Here is a 19,800-nt window from a genome sequence, read left to right on the forward strand (position 1 = left end):
AGTTCTATATTTAATAGACGAAGCCTTAGTATGTCTTGCAAATGAAATCAATAGATAGTCAAGTTCTGATGTAAACTACCATCATATGGTACTTTGTATGTTTTCTGCTGTTTTGGTAAAGAGAAAGGGATCTAGACTGGCAAGAATTAAGGATGTTAAAAAAGACATCTAGTCTGAATCATTTGTTTTTGTGTAGTACCCTCAGTGCTAGAATAAGGATAGAAACATAGCTAAAAAAGGAATAGTATTTGCCCCTTAAAAACTGTCATATGGGACAAGACTGAAAGAAAGACTTACATGCAGCCACCCCAAATACTTAAAATATAGGCTTTTAATACCTGTTAAATTGAATTAAACAATACTATTTTGGAGGAGGAGGACTCATGAATCGTAGAAGTGTTTTTATAGTTTTTTATATATTGAATGGAATGATCCAATAGTCAAAAGATGATTGTAGTGTTTTTGTTTTTTGTTTGTGTCTGGTGAGATAGAAACACTACACTGGTTTTCATGTGTGGGGTCACGGTTCCTTTGATATCTCCCATATATATTAGCTGACTAGAACTAACAACTACACCTTGCACTTGCTACTGGTACTCTCCCAGAAAATCAGGGACAGTCGATAAAATGACCGAATCTCAGAGCTGAAAGAGATCAACGAAATCATTTCTTCAGAATCTGGACCTCGATGCCCTCTCCCATCCAGTCCTCTGTATCATGCACCTTAGGGGTAGCCAGTCACCCAGACTTTACTTAAAGATTTCTTGGGAAGGGAGAACCAGAGACAGCCCATTCCACTTTTGGATAAAGCTGATTGTTAGAAAGATTGTTATATGATGTCTGAAAGTGTCTCTGTTACACTGTCATCATTGCTTCTAGTTCTGCCCTCAGAGGCCAAGTACAACAAATCTAATACCTCTTCCAGATGATGGCCCTTCAAATATTTGAAGCTGTAATGTTAGCTATTAAATGTGGTGCACCCCCCCCCCCGAAATCTTTTCCAGGGTAAATCTTCCTAATTCCTTTAGCATATTTGTATGACATGAACTCAAGTCCCTTCACTATTCTTTCTCTGGATACTTTCCAAATTCTTAGTGTCTTTCTTAAAACATGACATCCAGAGCTAATCACAGTACACAAATGGCCTGACAAGTTCAGAATACAATAGGATTGTCACATATTCCTTTGTTGATTGTGGTCCAAATCTTATTGACTTTTGGCTGCCATATCATACTATTGATTTGTATTGAACTTGAATTTCACTGAAATCTCTTAAGCCTTTTTCTGATGAAAAGTTTTACCAGTCATTAATCCATCTGGCCCTATTGGCTGGTCTGGATCACTTCACCATATCCACAAGGATAGCATGAAAGTCTTTTATCAAATGCTTTGCTGAAATCTGGAAGATAATTTTTCTAAATTGTTCTACTAGTCTAGTAACTGTCAAAAAAGGAGTCTAGCATTATAAAGGCATATTGGATTTTTTTGATCACTGCTGCTTCTTCTAGATATTCATAAATTGTCCCTTTAGTAAAATGTGTTCTAAAAATTTTCCTGAAATTGAAGTCAAATTCAATGACATAGAGTTTGCAAATACCATTCTTTGACCATTTTTGAAAATTGGAACATTTGTCAATTTATTATCCTGCCTTATTTCTGCCATTCTCCACTGTCTTTCAAAGATCAATGCCTGTAGCTCAGCAATCATATCTGCCTATTCTTTCAGGACTCTGGTATGTAGTTCCTGTTGGCCTGATGATTTAAACTTTTAGCTTTTATTGAGTCTTTGTATTTTTCTAAAGAAAACAAACTGAAGAGGTAATGGTTCATGATAGGAGGTTTTCCTACCATTTCTCTATCTTAGATCAAGATAATCATGTCATTGTCTCCTCTAAATCTTGTTTAGATTGAAGCTAATTAGGATACAGGCTACTGTAATAGAGACCCTAGTGACTTTGCGGACAATTGAGAACAAAGACCAACTTTATGGACTAGGATAGTCATATCAATGAGATAGATAGCTATGATGTGGTTACTAATTCTTAAATGGAAGTATAATCTACTTACAAGTAGTAATTGTAGAGGATCATGGCCTTGGATCAGGGAGCCAGAGAGAAGGATATTTACTGTGTTTCCCCGATAATAAGACCTATCCCGAAAATAAGCCCTCCCCTTACTGTGTAAGATTCCTCTAAAATAAGCCCTCCCCCGAAAATAAGCCCTATTGAGATTGCTACTGTAGTGAAGGTGATCCCCTGCGCTACACGCTACATTACGGTACCCTCTGTATGCACTGTCCCCCCCCCCCGGGTGAAACGCACGCCGCGCTCCGAGCTGCATCCAATCAGAGCTGCAGCAGTGAGTGCGTCATCCTGTTCTTCCCCAGTGATTTGCTTATCGAATAAAGGTACATTTTTTTGTTCACATTTACCTGTTTATTAAAATTGCTGTCAATGTTCATTAAAATAAGCCCTCCCCTGAAAATAAGCCCTCTGGTGTTTTTCTGTCCAAAAAAATAATAAGACAGTGTCTTATTATCAGGGAAACACGGTAGTAGCCTGGAAGGGTAGGATCAGGTAGAGCAAGCTATTGCAGTTGGGGAATGGAGTGGCATATCTCGTAACCACTGGACTATCCATCTGAGCTAGAAGAGATAATAAAAGTACTGTGGTGCCAAAGCCAAGCAAAGTTATGACCAGTAGCACTGGAAAACCCTGGCTTTCCCATGCTTTGATTTGCCAGTGTTGAATTTTCATTTGACTTTAGTGAGTGGGTTCCTTTTTTTTTTTTTAACAGCATTGGCTCCTTAATGCTTTCAAAATACTTCTGACCACAATTGTATCATTATATGATAAATAATACATGGTACCTTTCTTCAAAAGAGGTTAGGGTATTTTTACAGATTGCTCATTTTTTTCCCTCCTTAAGAGGCATGTTGTACTAACTCTTCAGATGTTTTTCATTGGTCCAATTTTGGAATATTCTTTAAACTTGGACTTATGTGTCTCTTCCAATCAGTTTGTCTAACATATATTTCCAAATATTTAGACATTTTTGCAATTCCTTCAGAGTTTTCCATGTAAGTATGGAATAATGGAAACAGCATAGACTAGAAATCAGAGCCCCAATTCTGACTCTGCCACTTGCCTTGAACACCCACCACATTAATTCTCTCAATCTGTTTATTCCTAGAATCTCATCCTCCATCACTAAGTTGATGTAAAGTTCAAATGAAATGATGTCTTATATTTTTGTGGCATATTATTGTCATTGGGAAGCAGCATGGAGTAGTGATCATTGGGCTGGAAATTAGAATAAGGAACACCTGGGTTCACCTCCCTTCTGACACATGCTGGCTGTGTGAACCTGGGCAAGTCATTTAATTACTTGGTGCCCCCCTCCCCAGGTAACTCTTAAGAATTTTTAAGATGCAGAAGGGTTGCTAATATGTACTGCCATGTCTCACTGAAATCACAGATCTGGATCCTCCCATAATGCAGTGATTTTGTGTGGTGGTGGTGGTGGTAAATAATAATAAAGTTTCCATATAACTCTTACTCCTGTGCCTCATCATTGTTGGACAAGGTGACAAATTATATCTATAGCCTAATTGTATCTAAAGCCTAAAGAGCAGCCCAGCTAAATATGGAGATTTTCCATCTCCAAATATCATCAAAAGGTTGACTAGTAGGAGAAGGATTTTGATTGGATAGGGTATAATAATTCATGAAGGAGTTGAGATCTGCATTGCTGAAGGGAGTACCCAACCAAGTCTGCAAAAAGATCCAAGTAGCATATTAAAGGAAATCTCCACAGAAGATGAAGCATATAGAAAGTTCTCCATTTCTTAAGTTATTTCCAATGCAGTAGACTTACTCAGAAGTAAACAGTGATGTCTCATATTGTTTTTTCTTCTCTGTCCTAGATGACTATGCCCAACTGTGCAATATTCCAGTCACGGGACCTCGGCGGCCATATGGACAGGATGCTTTGGTTGACTTCAATGCACATTATTCTCCAGAGACAGATCCTTACTTTGTTCAGGACCGTAAGTAAACTTTTTAAATTAATGTAAAACTAACTTGTGTTACAGATGATATGCTGTTGTTTTTTGGTTTGTTGTTATTGTTGTTTTACTAATAAGAGGGTATCAATGGTTATAGTAACAGAATTTTTTTTGTAATGTTGAATGGTGGTCTAGTGAAATCAATTAATTCATCAGTTAGTGAATAAGCCTTTATGAAGAATCTGCTATGTTCAAGAGACTGTGCTTGGTTTGGTACAAGATCAGTTCAAGATCCAGAATTATCTTTCAACCCAGTAGTGTTACAGCTATTTTCAGTAAACTAAAATGACACATGCTTAATCTACTTAAGTAAAGTAATATTCACAAGAAAGAAATGATGTATGCCAGGGGTGGGTGTTATGGATCCAGCTCATGGGAACTGATTGTTAAATTTTCAGTGTGAGCACCAGCTACTCCAAATCAGGGCTTGATTTATTGTTTTATTAATTGTCTAGAGTTATAAAAGCAATTCAGAAAATAATAATGCAGATTAAATTTTCAAATGTGTCACATCCTTTTTTTCTTTCTGAGAGTGAATTATTAAATGTTTACTGTCATATTGCTGGTAAATGCTGACTTTCTGTTGATTCTGAGCAGGATTCAAGTGGGAAGGGTAGCCTGCATGTATAAACTTGCTTCTCATTCACAAAGACAGTGTTTTATATCATGTGACCAGAACAGCCTTGTACTGGAAAACCAGTACATGAAAAGGAAATGTTTGATGTAGGAAAGCAGGGACACAAAAGATTCATATTCAACTTGAAAAATGTTGTTTTGTCAAGAGAATATTAGTGAACAACATGTGACATCCCTCCTTGAACAGAAATGGGAATGCACATATTTTATGTGTCATCTGCATGGCCCACATGGCTTTCCATCCTCCTGAAAGTAGTACCTCTTAGGATTCTGGGGAAAGAATTTGCTTTTATCAGATTGCTACATTACAAAATACAAAGAAGCATTTTGATTTGCTGTGACTCTTCACCAAATCATAAAGCAGACTAATGCCAGCCCCAGAGTGTGAGAGCAGTGTGCAGCACTAGTTACAGCCTTGCCCAAGAACTTCTGTTGGGTGTGTGCTGTATGCTTTCAGATTAAGAAGAGCATTTGTTTCTAATTAAGTTCAGTAGGGTTGAAAAGTTACACAGCAGATTTCTTTGGAGAAATAACTGGCAGCCCCTTGATGTAACATTGATACCATATTATTTTCAGAGCCATATATTGCATATTACTCAGTGTAGCTTCTTACATACACCTTTTCTTCTGTCAGAGTGTTAGAGCTAAAGTTAATGTACTAGTATCTAAGCCTTGGTCCAGCCTCATCCGCCAGGCCCTACATACTATGAATACTCTCCTGTATTACCTATAGACCCTGTAATACCTATATACCCATATCACTGGTGGCATCACTTCACTTCAGCAAAAATGTATCATGTGTCTATGATGTCCTAGATATTTTGCTATGCAGTGATTACATAAATACAAAAATTAAACAGTCTCTGCCCACAAGGAGCTTACCTTCTACAAGGACATTTCTGCATCCATTGATAACAGGCAGATCTCTGGACCTGGAGTCACAAAAACTTTAATTCCAATTTATCTTCAGACATTTACTAGCTCTGTACCCCTGTAAGCCACTCTGTCTGAAAATCAGGATAATATTAACACCTACCTCCCAGGGTTGTTGTGAGGATCATATGAGATAATATTTGCAAAGTTTTTTTTTAAATCTTAAAGTGCTATGATATACTGGATGCTATTATTATTGTTATTAATTAGGATATACTCTGCTGAGCATTCTGGGAAGTTTTATGTACAGGCCTCCAAAGTAAAAGTAGCAGACTCTGAACACACAGGAAGAATATTAGCAATTAGCCTGTTTTAGATTAGCCTGAACTTGTGAGGACCATGCCTTATAGGATTTCATTGTACTTAGCCCCCTTGTAAAAAAGAAAGCAACTTGGGCCCATGAATGAATTACCATACTTAATAGGCTGAAAAAAAATATGCTGAAAAAAAGTCAAGCACTGGGATTTCCAGCAATAACAATTTATATCTTTAACAACAGTTCTTACGTGGTCCCATGGTCCATGGAAATTTATAATATTACATGATTGTTAAGCTTTCTGGACCCTAATGTGGAAGTGGCCTGGCTTAAGTACTGTCTTTTTTATGCTAGCCTTGCATTAATGGTAATTTTTAATTAACTACAGATGTTAAGAGATGAGGCTGTTGGTCCATCATCTACTTCCTTTATTGGCAACATAATAGAATTAACAATGACCTGCAGCTTTGGATATGTATTTCTAATTTCTCAGAAGTTGCAGCGCACTTCAAAGAAATTATCCCACTTATTTCCCTTGAGCTCATGACTAGAATTTCCTCATGGATTGAGCAAGACTCTTTCGGGCATATTAAAAATGAAGGAATAGGGGTGGCAAGGTGGCACAGTGAATAGAGCACTGGCCCTGGAGTCAGGAGGACCTGAGTTCAAATCCAGCCTCAGACACTTAACACTTACTAGCTGTGTGACCTTGGACAAGTCACTTAACCCCAATTGCCCTGCCTTCCCCCCTCCAAAAAGCAAAAAAAAAAAAAAATGAAGGAATATGAAGTACAATGTTAGATATGTTTATTCATTTCATGAACCTATATACTATTAACTATCATTGCACAGAGCATTGTGGGAATTCTGTTTAGGACACAAAGGTGAATAAGACTGCCCTTCAGGAATTTATAATTGAGAAGATTATATATATATATATGAAATTCTACAGTTTAAGAGGATTTGTATTAAGTGCCATGACAGGAACAAATGAGGCATTACAGGAGAAGGAGGGAATAGAACTGATTGAAAGAAAATGAAATACTTCATGGAGATGATACTGGAGCTGAGCATGAAGGTCCAATGGAGAAGAGGAGAGAAAGCAGGAGGAACATTGTCAGACACCATTGGGTTTGGAAAATGCAGGCCATGAAAAGGGGAAAGTATTTAGTTCTCTTTGGTAAGACTAGCCTGTGGGATAGGGGAATGAGAGGAGGTAAGCATTGAGAATTAAGTTGTAACTCTGTTCACACTTAGCCATTCGAAGTCAGAGGCAGAATTTGCTAGGTGGGAAGTTTAACTTAATACAGAAAACAATAAAGAGCGATTAAAGGCTTTTCAGCAGGGGCGTGACCTGATCTGTGTTTCAGCAAGATTAATCTGATAGTTGGATATAGGACTAATTGACACAGGGAGTTACTTGGAACTGAGGAGACCATTTAAGAGGTTACTGCAACCTGTGAAGTAATGAAGGGTAAAACCAGGATAAGCTATAGTAATGGAAAGGAACAGGTAGGGCTAGAAATGTTGAGGAGGTTGAGCTATTATAGTACTGAAACTGATTGTAGATGGGCAGTCAGGAGAATTAAATTTTGAGCAGATATTATGAGAATAATGGCCACCATTGTTGAGTTCAGGAAGATTTTATGGTTTGTGGAGGGAAGTGATTTGTTTGTTTTTGAGCATGTTGAGTCTGAGGTACTGGTCAGGTGGAGATTTCCAGTAGGCCAGAACTCAGGAATGAAGTCCTGGTTAGAGAAATTTGAGAGTTACTTGCATATAACTGAAGTTATAATGAGAAGGGGATGGGAAGGAATTCCACATATGATGGCCACTAACCTTTATAAAGTGGAAAGTAAGATCATCTGCTGGTCTTGGGAGGGGTGAGGTGGGGTTGGTGGATGATAGTTATGGGATGGGGATTTGTGTGTCAATGCTGCTGTAGAAAATTGCATAGAATTAACAGGAAATGAATAAGAATTAACAGGAAATGAATAATCAATGAATCTGACCCGGACAGAATATACTAGTTCTGGAGTCCAAGGAGCTGGATTCAAATCCCAGCTCTACTATATAATCTTGAACAAGTCACTTAAGTAGGTCCTATCTGGCTCTAGATCTTTAAACCTATTATTTAGGCCCAATAGAAATTAGATAACATGGATGCAATTAGGTAATTTGAGAGATAACAGTGTCAGATTTCAAGTCAGGAAAGAGAGATCTGGGTTCAAGTTAGCCTATTGATTCCCATTAGCTATGTGAACATAAATAAGTCATTTCACCTATCTGATCTTCTGTTTGCTCATCTGTAAAATGTGGAAAATAATACCACTAGGAATAAAAATAATAATAAAATATAATAGTAAAAATAATACCAGTAGTAAATACCTCTCAGGATATTGTGAGGTTTGAACAAGGTAGTGTATATAAATTGCTTTGTAGACCCTAAAATATCATAGAAATATGAGTTTTTACTATGAATTTTAAAGCAGTTCCGTGCAGCAAGATTTCATGACTTTTTTCCTTTTTTGCAAATCTCAGCCATCCCTAAGTGGGAATAAAGAAAGCAGACAGTGGCAGTTACTCAGGCTTGTATATTAGTAAATATGGAAGGTGGAAGGTAGAAGCCTAAGGAAGTGAGAAATTTTAAGGTGGCAGTAAACACCAAAAGAAAAAAAATCTAGGTTTGTTTTTTCTGTCCCTACTCAGCCTGAACCCCAGGCTTCCATAAGCTCTCATCACCGTGTGCCACATTGCTTCCACCCCTTTATTCCTTTTGTTCTTCAAGAGTGGTACAGATTCACGTTGCTGAAAGGTTAGCTTTCTTTCCTATTAGTCCCTCAGTCTATCAGAAATGATGCTTTGCTGCCCTCTGCCGTTCGTTTGAGAGATTTTACTTTGACAACTGAAAAAGCAAATCTCTCCAAACATCAGTGTTAGTTCAGTTTTGTTTTGTTTTAGGTAGCTCTTATTTCTGGGGGGAAGGGAAGAGAGGCCCTGGAGTTGGGGGAGAAGGGATGGAATGGGTGACACTATCACCAGCATATTTGGATCACCATGAGTTTTTATTTCCAACCTTCAATTTTGGCAAAGCAATTAAAACACTGGTACCCAATAAAGCCACTGTGGCATTTTTGTGGGGAGGGTGAGTATCATTATTAAACTCTTGCTCATTACCTCTAAATGAGTTAATATATAATAATAATATATAATATATTTAGTTATATATATATAATTTATATATAATATATATAATAATATATAGTTAATATATAATAATAATAATAAATAAAGCATACCTCGAAGCACAAAGTAAGACAAGAGCTTTATTTAAATCTACTTTTGATTCTGTAGACAAAAATATGATGTTATTTAGTCACTCATTAGGATTTTGCAATTCGATCTCTATTGTTTTTCTACTTTGGTCCTTGGTAGGGGCCCTATGTTAACTAGATGACCTAGTAGATTGAGTGCTGGAGTCAGAAAGACCTGAGTTTGAATCTTGTCTCAGACATTTAGGACTATGAGCAAGCTTTTAGTTGCTGAGCTTCAGCTCCTTCATCTGCAAAATGGGGGTAATAGTAATAGCATTTACCTCATGTGGCTGTTGTGAAGATCAAATGAAATAATAATGTAAAATATTTTGTAAACTTTAACGCACTCTATTAGCTTATTGTTAGTGTTCTTCTTGTTTTTAAACCCAGATCAAGTAGACTTGGTGAATTTCTTGCCAGTCTAGTCTTTCCCTAGGGTTGGAGAATACCCTCCCTAAGTCCCTTGGGTACTCTTTTCAAGTACTCCAGCCATACTTTACAGCAACTGCCTACATAAGCTCTAAAGGAGAATTCCATTGGCTTAATCTTGATTACTAAATAATGTTCATTTCTACCCCCTTTCTTTCCACTGCTACTAATGTCATTTCCAGTAAGGATGGTGGAAGCTGTGTATTTTAACAGTGAATAGTCAGATCCAACTTAGCATTTCTTCTGTGTTTAACTTTCTTTCCCACTAGTTGATACCTTATTCTATGTGTCTCTTTTGCTATAGTTTTACACATCACTATTTAAAATTGTGGGTGAATCCCATGTAGCATAGCCTTTTATTTATTATTTTTCATATTTATACTGAGAACAGCCTTTCTTTAAATTAGTAAGAAATAGCTAACTTATCATTTGGTCTAATGTCGTTTGAAACAAACTGTACACCCAAAAGACACTTGGAGAATTTTATAATAGATCAGTGACTTGGGATTTTTTTTCTACTTTAAAATCTGACTTTTTCTCTTTCCAGGTTTTTTAAATAGCTTTGAGGAGTTGCAGGCAGAAGAATGTGGAATCCTTAATGGATGTGAAAATGGCCGCTGTGTTAGAGTACAGGAGGGCTACACATGTGACTGCTTTGATGGCTACCACTTAGATATGACCAAGATGACTTGTGTTGGTAAGGACATGGTGCCATGGTAAAGATGGTTTTCTTCCCTCTTTTTCCTTTTGTGACCAGATTTATACAAGTAAAGGAAAACAGACATTGTTTCCTCTGGAATGAATTTGGGTTGGTTTAGAAATCAAAACAGCTTATACTTTTCCTCTTTGACTCAATTGACTACAGATTTAATGACAAATAGTGACGTCTTTAAGTAATTCATTAACATAAATTAGTGTGGGCATGATCTTTCTCTTGTCACAGAGATTTCAACATCTTCATGTACCAATAGTTTATTAATTTTACATGTGAAAAGAGGTATCCATTTCAAAGGATACTAGTACTAGTAGTGGAAAGGGATCTAAAAAAAAAGGCCTTAGAAATCTAAATCATTTTTCCCAAATAGAACCATCAGGAGACTTGGAGAGTGTTAATCCCATATACCCTATCCATATTGGGGAATAACTTTGAGATAGATTTAGTGCTTTCCTTTTGAACTGCTTCAGGCTCCAGCTTGTGTGTTATGACTATCAACTATAGCAGAATATCCTTGACCATCCAACATTTACTCACTTAACATTGGGACAAGTCCATAAAAGTATGAGATGAGTGAAGCTTCAATCAAGTTAACTCCTAAATGACATATGTCTGATTTATGTACATCCTTTAAATATGGCAACCTTTCAGGCCAGATAGCTATAGGAATTCATTCTCTCTTCTGTTTCAGAATTCCCTTCTCTTTTTCCTTGGTCCACTACTACTGCCATTTTGTAACTCTTACATCCATTCATCCCAATCAATCAACAAACATTTATTAAATATCTACTATGTTCAGGCAATATTCTAAGTACTCCTGAATGAAAACAAAAATTAATACTAATAAGGTACTCTAAGTTTGTAGGTTCAGATCTGCCCAAAACAAATTTTTTTAATTTTCATGAATCTTTATGCAAGTCATTTCTAACTTGGAAAGAGACATGTCCATGGCATTTTCCAGTGACTCACCCCAAGAAGATTTCAGACAACAGTTATAGGAATCTTGAATAAGAAAAAGATATCTTAAAATACAGTACAGGTTAACATTCTAAAACAGAGCAACCAAGTCACTATTCCATTCTTCTTGGACCACTCCCATCCTAGAGTTAAATAAATGGGCCTCCCACACACTTCAAGTGGGCAATTGGAGAGGAGACTGCCTTCAGAAGGGCCATTGACTCAGAAAGTCAATGATGTAAAATAAGACAAGATTTATTTTTTGTGAAAGGGTTTGGTGCCACCCTTAATTCACATCCCAAGAAAAGTCCTTGTTTAGAGTTCTTTTCTAAGGATTTTGGGAAGAGATTTAGAGGAAGATGTTATTTCTTAAAGTTTCTAAGACAAAAGTGCAACAGTCCCTGCTCTCAAAAAGCTTACACTCTAATGGGAATATCGTATATGTGTTTGTATATGTATGTATGCATGTATATAAACATACATACATATATAGCATATGGACTTTTTACTAGAGATTTAATGACAATTATATATATATGTATATACATATATGTATTAGTATTTATATTTATATGTGTGTTTGTTTATATATATATATTATCTTCTATACATATATAAGCGCATTCAGAATATGTGAAATGAACACACAGTAGTTTTGAGAGGAAGGGTAGCTGGGGTATTAGAATAGACTTAACATTTGTTTGAGCTCAGTTTTGAAAGAAAACAAGGATTCTAAGAGGTGGAAATGCCCCAGGTGTGGGGGTAGTGTCCCAGCGTTCATGGGTGGATTTGGGAGCAGTAGGAGTAGTGGTGCTAAGGGATCATGGAGGGCGAGGGTGGGGGCGTTAAATTAGGACATTCTTCCTTCCTCTTTACCTCATCTATAACTCCTTTTCCCACCCTAGTGCTCTTCTTGTCCCAGCCTAATTATAGCCTTTTTTTGGTAATGACCAATTAGTAAATCTGACAAGTCTGTAATGAAAATGGATCTCGTTATTTCTTTCCTTCCTCCCTGCCCCATGTTCCCCCTCCCAAAGTTAGAGATTCATAGAATATTAACATTAAAAGAGACCCAAGAGTGTTGAAGGGACATACTTAGGAACTGCCTAGGGATACTGCGTTTTCCCCAACATAAAATGCTTCTCACAGAATGGAACTTTCATCATTTTTATACTTTGCCTCTCAGTGTCTAAGGCCGCAGAGACCCCACCAGTTGTGTCTTCAAGTATTTGAAATATTTGAAGAGCTGTCATGGAAGAGAAATTTTAGACTTGTTCTGTTTTTCCCACAGCGTAGAACTAGGAACAGTGAGTAGAAATTTCCAAAGAAGCAAATTTAGGCCTGATATTGGGAAAGAGGGGATTTTTTTTAATGGTTAAACCTATCCATCGGTAGAATGGGCTGCTTAGAGAAATAGTGGGGCCCTCTCTTCAAAAAGAGGCTAGACGACACTTGTCAGGTATTTTGTGTGGGTATTCCTTCTCACATAGGGGTTTTACTAGATGTGCACTGAAGTGTCTCAAACTGAAATTCTTTGATTCTCTAATGACTTGAAGTTGAAGACTTAAATCTACATTTTAGGGACTGAAAAAGCCTAGATAAAGGGTGGAGTTTGATATTTTTGTAGGGCCCAAATTAGAATCACAAATGCATTTTCTCACAGTTGCATATGATGGGGAGGTTGTGTAGTATGATTACTAGGGTACTGTATTTAAAACACATCATGGCCTACATTCTCCATAAAAAGTCCTATGCTGGGGCAGCCAGGTAGCACAGCAAGTAAGAGCACCATCTCCAGTGTTGAGAAGACCTGGAGATCAAATCCTGGGCTCAGACACTTAGCACCCACCCAGAAACACCTGGCCGTGTAACCTTGAGCAAGTTACTTAACCCCAATTGCTTAGGGGCGGTCACGTGCTCAGCGGGTAAGAGCACCGGCTCCAGTGTCGGGATGACCTGGATCAAATCCAGGCTCAGATACTCAGCACCACACCCAGAAATAACTGACCATGTAGCCTTGAGCAAGTTACTTAACCCCAATTGCTTAAAAAAAAAAAAAAGTCCTACGCTGATACCTCTTATACCCTGGTTTTGAACCTGAGTTGTCAAATGATACGCCAGCAGGGAGCAAGCTCCAGTGGGTTCTAAAAAGTGCTAAAGCCATAGACAACACCCCTGGCAAGACTGTATTGTTTATACAAGAACCACGAGGTTCCATCTTAGCCAACTTAACCATGAAGGGATTAATTTTTTGGCCACAATGACACATGAAAAATATGCTTCAATTTCTCAATATATACATAAGTCCCTCCCCCTGTAAAGCACAACCTACCTATGTCTCCTCAACTTTTATGATTCCTTTTTAGGTTCTTCTAAATAATCTCCATGAAAGATTTACCCAGTATCCTAGAAAACCTTCTTCTAAACTCTTTAACTTGTCGTGGTACCCATTGCACCACTTAGGCTGCCCATGTGCTATCCTTTGCCCTCTCCATATGGAGTATCATGTGTTGCTCCTCACCTACAATGCCTCTGTCTCCTAACTCCACACCTTGTCACTGGTTCTTCCCTAGGTTTGGAATTCTTTTCTTCCTTATCTCTGCCTTCTAGTTTCCCTGGCTTCCTTTAGGTCTCAGCTAAAATATGAAACCTTTCTCAATTCACTCTTAATGCCAATGCCTTCTTATTGAGATCATCTCCATTTTATCCTGTATATATCTTTTTTTGCATGTGGTTATTTGCATATTGTCTCCCCCATTAAACTGTGAACTCCTTGAGAGCAGCGGCTTTTTTTGTGCCTTTCCTTATAACCCTAGTGCTTAGCACAGTGCCTGGCATATAGTATACAGTAGGTGCTTAATAAATTCTAGTTGATTTGACAAGGCCACCCACCTCCTTTTCTAATTTCACATTTCCTAGATGATACCTTATATGACATTCTTTTATTGAAAGCTCTTCAGGGAAGGAGACTGTAAAACCTCACTCAGGAAATGACTGCTGTAATATCTAGAAAATTTCTATGTGTGCTATGCACACATGATCCCTTGTGACAATTGAAGGAGTCACACATGCTGCATAGAAAAAAGGAAGCCTTAAGAAAGTTAAAAAATAATATAAGGGTCTAGGATGAGACTAGATGCCATAAAAACCTTGATTAAATTGGCATTTAAATAGCATATTTAAAATATATTTTCTTTCTGTCTGTCTCCACACTTTTGGGGGTTTTAGACATATAAATTCAATGACAAAAGGAATTCTCAGAGTGGGCACTTCTTCCACACATGCAGAGTAGCAGTTCATTTGTAACATATAACCTTAGAGAGATGTTCAAGGCACAGTGAGGATAAGTGACTTGCCTGTAAACACTTAATTAGCATGTGTCCAAGGTAGGATTTGAACCCAGGTCTTACTACAAAGCTGGTCCTCTTTGTACTGTGTCATACTGCCTCTCTTACCTCTTTTTATTGAGTTGGATATCAAGGCAGATTTATATTCATGTTCTGGTGTTTTATTACAGATGTCAATGAATGTGATGAACTGAACAACAGGATGTCCCTCTGCAAAAATGCCAAGTGCATTAACACAGAAGGTTCATACAAATGCTTGTGTCTGCCTGGCTATGTTCCTTCAGACAAACCCAACTACTGCACACCCCTGAATCCAGAAAAAGACAGTGACCTGGAGTAGAGAAAAGTCATCAGAACTCAAGCCCATATACTCTGCACTGTATAAAGAAAAAGAAGTGTATTATACTTGAGACATTGCACCTGCTCCAGAAGGCTGGAAGTATGGAAAACAAAAATGAGTTGTTATTCATTTAGATGAAATGGCAAGATTAATAGCTACCAGCTTGCCTAAAGTGGCAGACCAAATGGACATTTCTCTGTGTGGAAGAAAAGCAAATATATATAGTCTGTTCATATGTAAAATTCAGTGGAAAATAGGCAGAACAATGCTGTTATTTTTAACAGAAGGGAGATTGTTTTGTTTTTGAAAACTATTGCTTGATTAAATTTGACATTTAAATAGTGGTGGAAATATTTTATGTTACTTCTGCATTTTTATCGTGCAGTTTCTTGGCTACTGTTTTTCTTCAGATTTTTTTTTACCTAAAGTGCAAATTCTTTGATAAACTATTTTTAAGCCATTTTATAAGTACTGTTAATAGGGTTATGCTACTTCTGGTCTGAAATATTGGTCAGTGACTTTTTAAATGCTTATTGTCTGTCCTGTGGAGCAGACGCTGTTATTTTTTTTTTGTTTCAAACTTTTTATACATCTTGGAGAAAAGCCCTTTATATTCGTGTTGTAATCTGTCTGCTTTTTTTTTTTTTTACTGCACAGAAATCTCTGTGCACCCTCTTGGTCAAGCTGCTAGCAGACACCAGTTGGATACATTTGTACATTGAAACGTAAGAATTCAAAAGTTCGCATCTGTATTGTAATGTTTAAACTGAACACAGAAAAATTCTTACAATTTACCCTAACCTACTAAGACTGTATATTAAAACAGTAAAATAAATCACTTTTTTTTAGAAAAGAAAATACTGAGTGAGTAGCATTTTTTAAATGTTTTCATTCAAGATGTTTTTGTCCCTTTAATTTTTTAAAGTTTGGAAAAGTTCACAGGCCAGGTATAATGTTAGATATCTGTAATCCTTGCTACTGGGGAGACTGAGGTTGGTGGATTCCTTGAGCTTGGGAGTTCTGAGCAACAGTGATCTCAGCCAGAGTCTATACCAAATTAAAGACCGATATGGAAAGGCCTCTGGAGGGGCAGGGCAGAATCAGACCATGTAAGAAGGGGCAAACCAGCCCAGGTCAGAGATATGGAGAGTGCCAAAACTCCTGGCCCAATCAGTAATGTGACATGGCCTGTGAGTGGCTGTGCACTTTAGCCTGGGCAAGAAAGCAATACCCAGTCTCCAAAAAAAGGAAAGAAAAGGTATACACACTAGTTTGATACTTATAATAATCCATTTTCCATTGGTACTCTTAGTAAGACAATTGGTGCTGTGCAGAGTAGTGCTGGACTTAGTGTCAGAGGTTCTAGGTCTGAGTTCTGGCTCTTCTGCTTACTACCAGTGAGACCTTGAGCAAGTCACTTAAGTTTTTTTGGCCTCATTTCCTCATCTGTATAATGAGGGAGGCCTGGAGATCTCTTAATCACTTCAGATTTAGCTGTTAAGTGTTACTACAAATAATTCAGGGGAGGGTGGAATCACACACACACACGCACATTCTAAATATATTAGTACTTGCCTATTATTATGGCCCTTAGAATGCAATTTTTAATAACAATCTGTATTTTCAATCAATGCATTTCAGGATTTAATTTTTGTTTTCTCCCAAAAAATCCTGAAAAGTAAACATATTTAAACAATACTTAAACATGCATTGAAAAACATACAACTGTAGATAGAAATGACTATTTGGGGAGGTTCTACATTTTGTTAAGCCTTATAGAGCCTACATTGAGGGAAAAGGGTATTTTTGTGCTTTCTATAACACGACCCAGATATTCTGTACTTTAAAAAAAAGAAGAAGAAAATATATTTCTTAAACACAGTTAATGTTGTAGGACTTTAATGCCCTGCTGGCCACCCACCAAGTTTGGGCTGCTGTGGTGATGGCCATGATCCAGCACAGCCTGGCAGTGATGGAATGTTAGCACTACTTTACCTCTCACCTCAGTTTCAGAACCTTCTAGGAAAATGAGCCTTAGCTGAGGATTGATGGCTGGGAGTTGAACAGCTAGCTTTGGTCATAAGGAACCCATAAGATACAGCATTGTGCCCAAGAAGTAAGGGAGAAAAAGAAAGACAATTGCAATTTGTTCATAGAAAAAGGAATCTGTATTCTATATAGCAAGATGTAAGACATATGAGAGCTATGGCTTTAGCAGTAAGAAACTAGGTAAATCCCTTGCCCCTAATAGGTTACACATATATTGTTGTCCTAAAAATTAAGCACTGAACAAGTTTTTGTCCTCTATTAGTTGCAGACAGAGGAGGAAAAAAAAACTTTCAGCCTTGGAAATAATTGCTTTATTTAGGAATACAAAAAATTGTTTAATAAGTATATGAGATATTTTGCATCTGGTGTTCAAATTTTAATTATTTTTTATTAACCACATGGTAGTGGAAAGTAATGAATAGTACTGTAATAATCTTCCTCAGCTCAGTCTTCCTGAGATCCTTTGCCTTCTCATTTTTCCATGGAAATAGTCCCTATGCCTTCTAAACACTTAGCTGTTTTATGGGAATTTTCAGAAAAGCACTGATTTTTTTTTAAAGAAACAACACAAAGTGTTTTAATTCTATTTTTAATGTCTGAGCATCGCTTGCAAATATTACATACAGCCTTCTGGTTTGGATCAGTTGGGTTCCAGCTCAGAGGTTATGTTCAGTATTGATTTAATATATTTGAAAATAGATGCATAACTTTAAAACAATCTCTAAGCAAGAATCCAGTGAATTCTTAAATACACAAATATATCAAAAAATGCAATGGCAGGCTCCAGGATTCATATTTCTCTGAGCAGAATTCAAACCTGGAATGAATTATCCCTGAAACTGAAAAGCTGACTTTTAATATTCAGATGAACCTTGTTATTTGAACATTAGTACTTCAGGCAGCAAAGCAATTTAACTTTCCTTGTTCAGAAGTGTATATGAAATTACTAAATAGAATGGAATTCTTCTAGTTTAATTACAGTGGCTCCATATTAAGAGAAACAGCGAACTTCATGCAGAATAAAACTGAAATCCTCTCAGGGCAATAGGTCTAGTTCAGTTATACTTAGGACAATAGCATGTTTATTATTTACTGAAGACCAACCATAGCTAACACTTTTCAAGACTAGCTCTAAAAAAAGTCTAATCTTGAGCAAATCTCTTAAAAGATTTGACCTTGATTTTCAAAATACTGTTGTGTTTATAAGTGACTGTCCTAGTAACTAATACCTATATGTTGGCACCCAATCACCCCAGAAGAGAACTGACTACCATAAAGGAGACAGGATGATGTAGGAAAGGGATAGCTTCGATTAGGAGTCAAAAGATCTTGGGTGCAAGGCTTTCCTTTGCCACTGACTTGCTGTGACTTTTTTTAAAAGTCACTTCCTCTCTCAAAGCCATAGGTGCCTCATCCGTAAAATAAAGGGTTTGGATTGGATGATTTCAGAGGCCACTTCAGTCTCTTAACATCCCATCCTTATCATACTCCTCAGGTCTTGGATTTCAAGGAACAGAGACATTTGATAACTGGAGTTTAGTAGCATACTCCCTCATACAAAAGGGGTATAAGGCTGTGAACCCCACCTCACTGCCACCCTTGCTCACTGCTTTAGCCTGGTTTTCTGAAATTCATAAGCCTAAGTGCAATACAGATGACTGTCTACATTAGGTCTCTTCTGGATGTCCAGAGAAGGGCTGATTTAGACTGAAGATTACTAGATGCTACTTATTACAAATGCATCCATCTGAGGTAAGAAGTCCTCAGCTACCTGAGAATCTACAATTCATAATGGGTTGGCAGAATAATTTCCTTTGGAGTCAGAGAGCCACCCTTAAGAGATATTTGTCTTTCTCTCTTGCTGGCTCTAGCTACTCATCTCTCCCCTTCTAGGTTAAGAGTGTGTAGGGTGCAGAGAACTGATCCAATCAGCCTACATTCAGTGTTTAATATAAAATGGTGAAATAGGGTATAAGTGGCAATCCTAATATAAACAGGGGGTTTGGGGGAGTACAACAGCAAGCACCCTAGCATACCCAGGAGGGCTGCTAGCACAGTTTCTCTGATCTGCTTTTCTAAAGGAAAGCAACTCAAAAGGGGTTAAGAATCTTGCTTTAATCAAACATAGATATCATTCAGGGGAAAAAGTCAGAACCCTGAACTTCAGAAAATACAAACAGAAATTACAAGCAGACAAAAAATACAGACAGAGAAAATAACACAATTTAATAGACCAATAGTCAGGGCTTCTAGCTGTCTGACCGTCACATACATATAGAGTGGTAGTTACCAGAAAGAGAAGCACCAGCATCTGAGTTTTCAAAGCTAGGGGGCTCAATGGCTACTCAGAGTCTCATTTGACAAATCACACAACTCTTCCCATAAATGAACCCCAAAGCAAAACCTCACATCAGGATATAGATAGAGATAGCCTTCTCTAGGGTCAGAAGACATCACAATCTTTGTGACCCACTGCCTAATTACAAAGTAGCAAAAGGTGTGCCTTCCTGAAAAACAAGCCTCCCCTAAGCAAGCTTCTCTTGTTGGGCTCCAAGTGAGGCCCATTAGGGGCAGTGAAGATCTTTGAATTCCCTAGGCCTATTAAGGGGCAGGGAAAATCTTCAAATTCCCTCACCATCACAGGGAGGGGAAGAACATTTTTTTTAAAAAATCTTTTTAACTCCTGACTTGACCACAAGCTACTGTTCAGAAAGAGAAAACCACACTCTGTTGAGGTATGAGACTCAATAGTGACTGA

At 37.5% G+C, this 19,800-nt stretch overlaps 1 protein-coding gene across 10 annotated transcripts in view; it reads left to right on the top strand.

The window, feature by feature from the left end:
* The window catches only part of LTBP1 (latent transforming growth factor beta binding protein 1), a 484,412-nt gene extending 468,561 nt beyond the window's left edge, over positions 1–15,851 (top strand). For all 10 annotated transcript variants that reach the window (XM_069072171.1, XM_069072175.1, XM_069072174.1 and 7 more), the window contains 3 exons: positions 3,926–4,048; positions 10,182–10,331; positions 14,824–15,851. In XM_069072171.1, the coding sequence (XP_068928272.1) occupies positions 3,926–4,048; positions 10,182–10,331; positions 14,824–14,993 (443 nt within the window). In that variant the 3' untranslated portion in view covers positions 14,994–15,851. The remainder of the gene's footprint in view (positions 1–3,925; positions 4,049–10,181; positions 10,332–14,823) is intronic.
* Positions 15,852–19,800: the final 3,949 nt, after the last annotated feature.

This window comes from Petaurus breviceps, unplaced genomic scaffold, assembly GCF_028583685.1.
Source record: "Petaurus breviceps papuanus isolate PSGF00001 unplaced genomic scaffold, PetGlider_PUasm1.0 90845, whole genome shotgun sequence".
Lineage (NCBI taxonomy): Eukaryota > Metazoa > Chordata > Mammalia > Diprotodontia > Petauridae > Petaurus > Petaurus breviceps.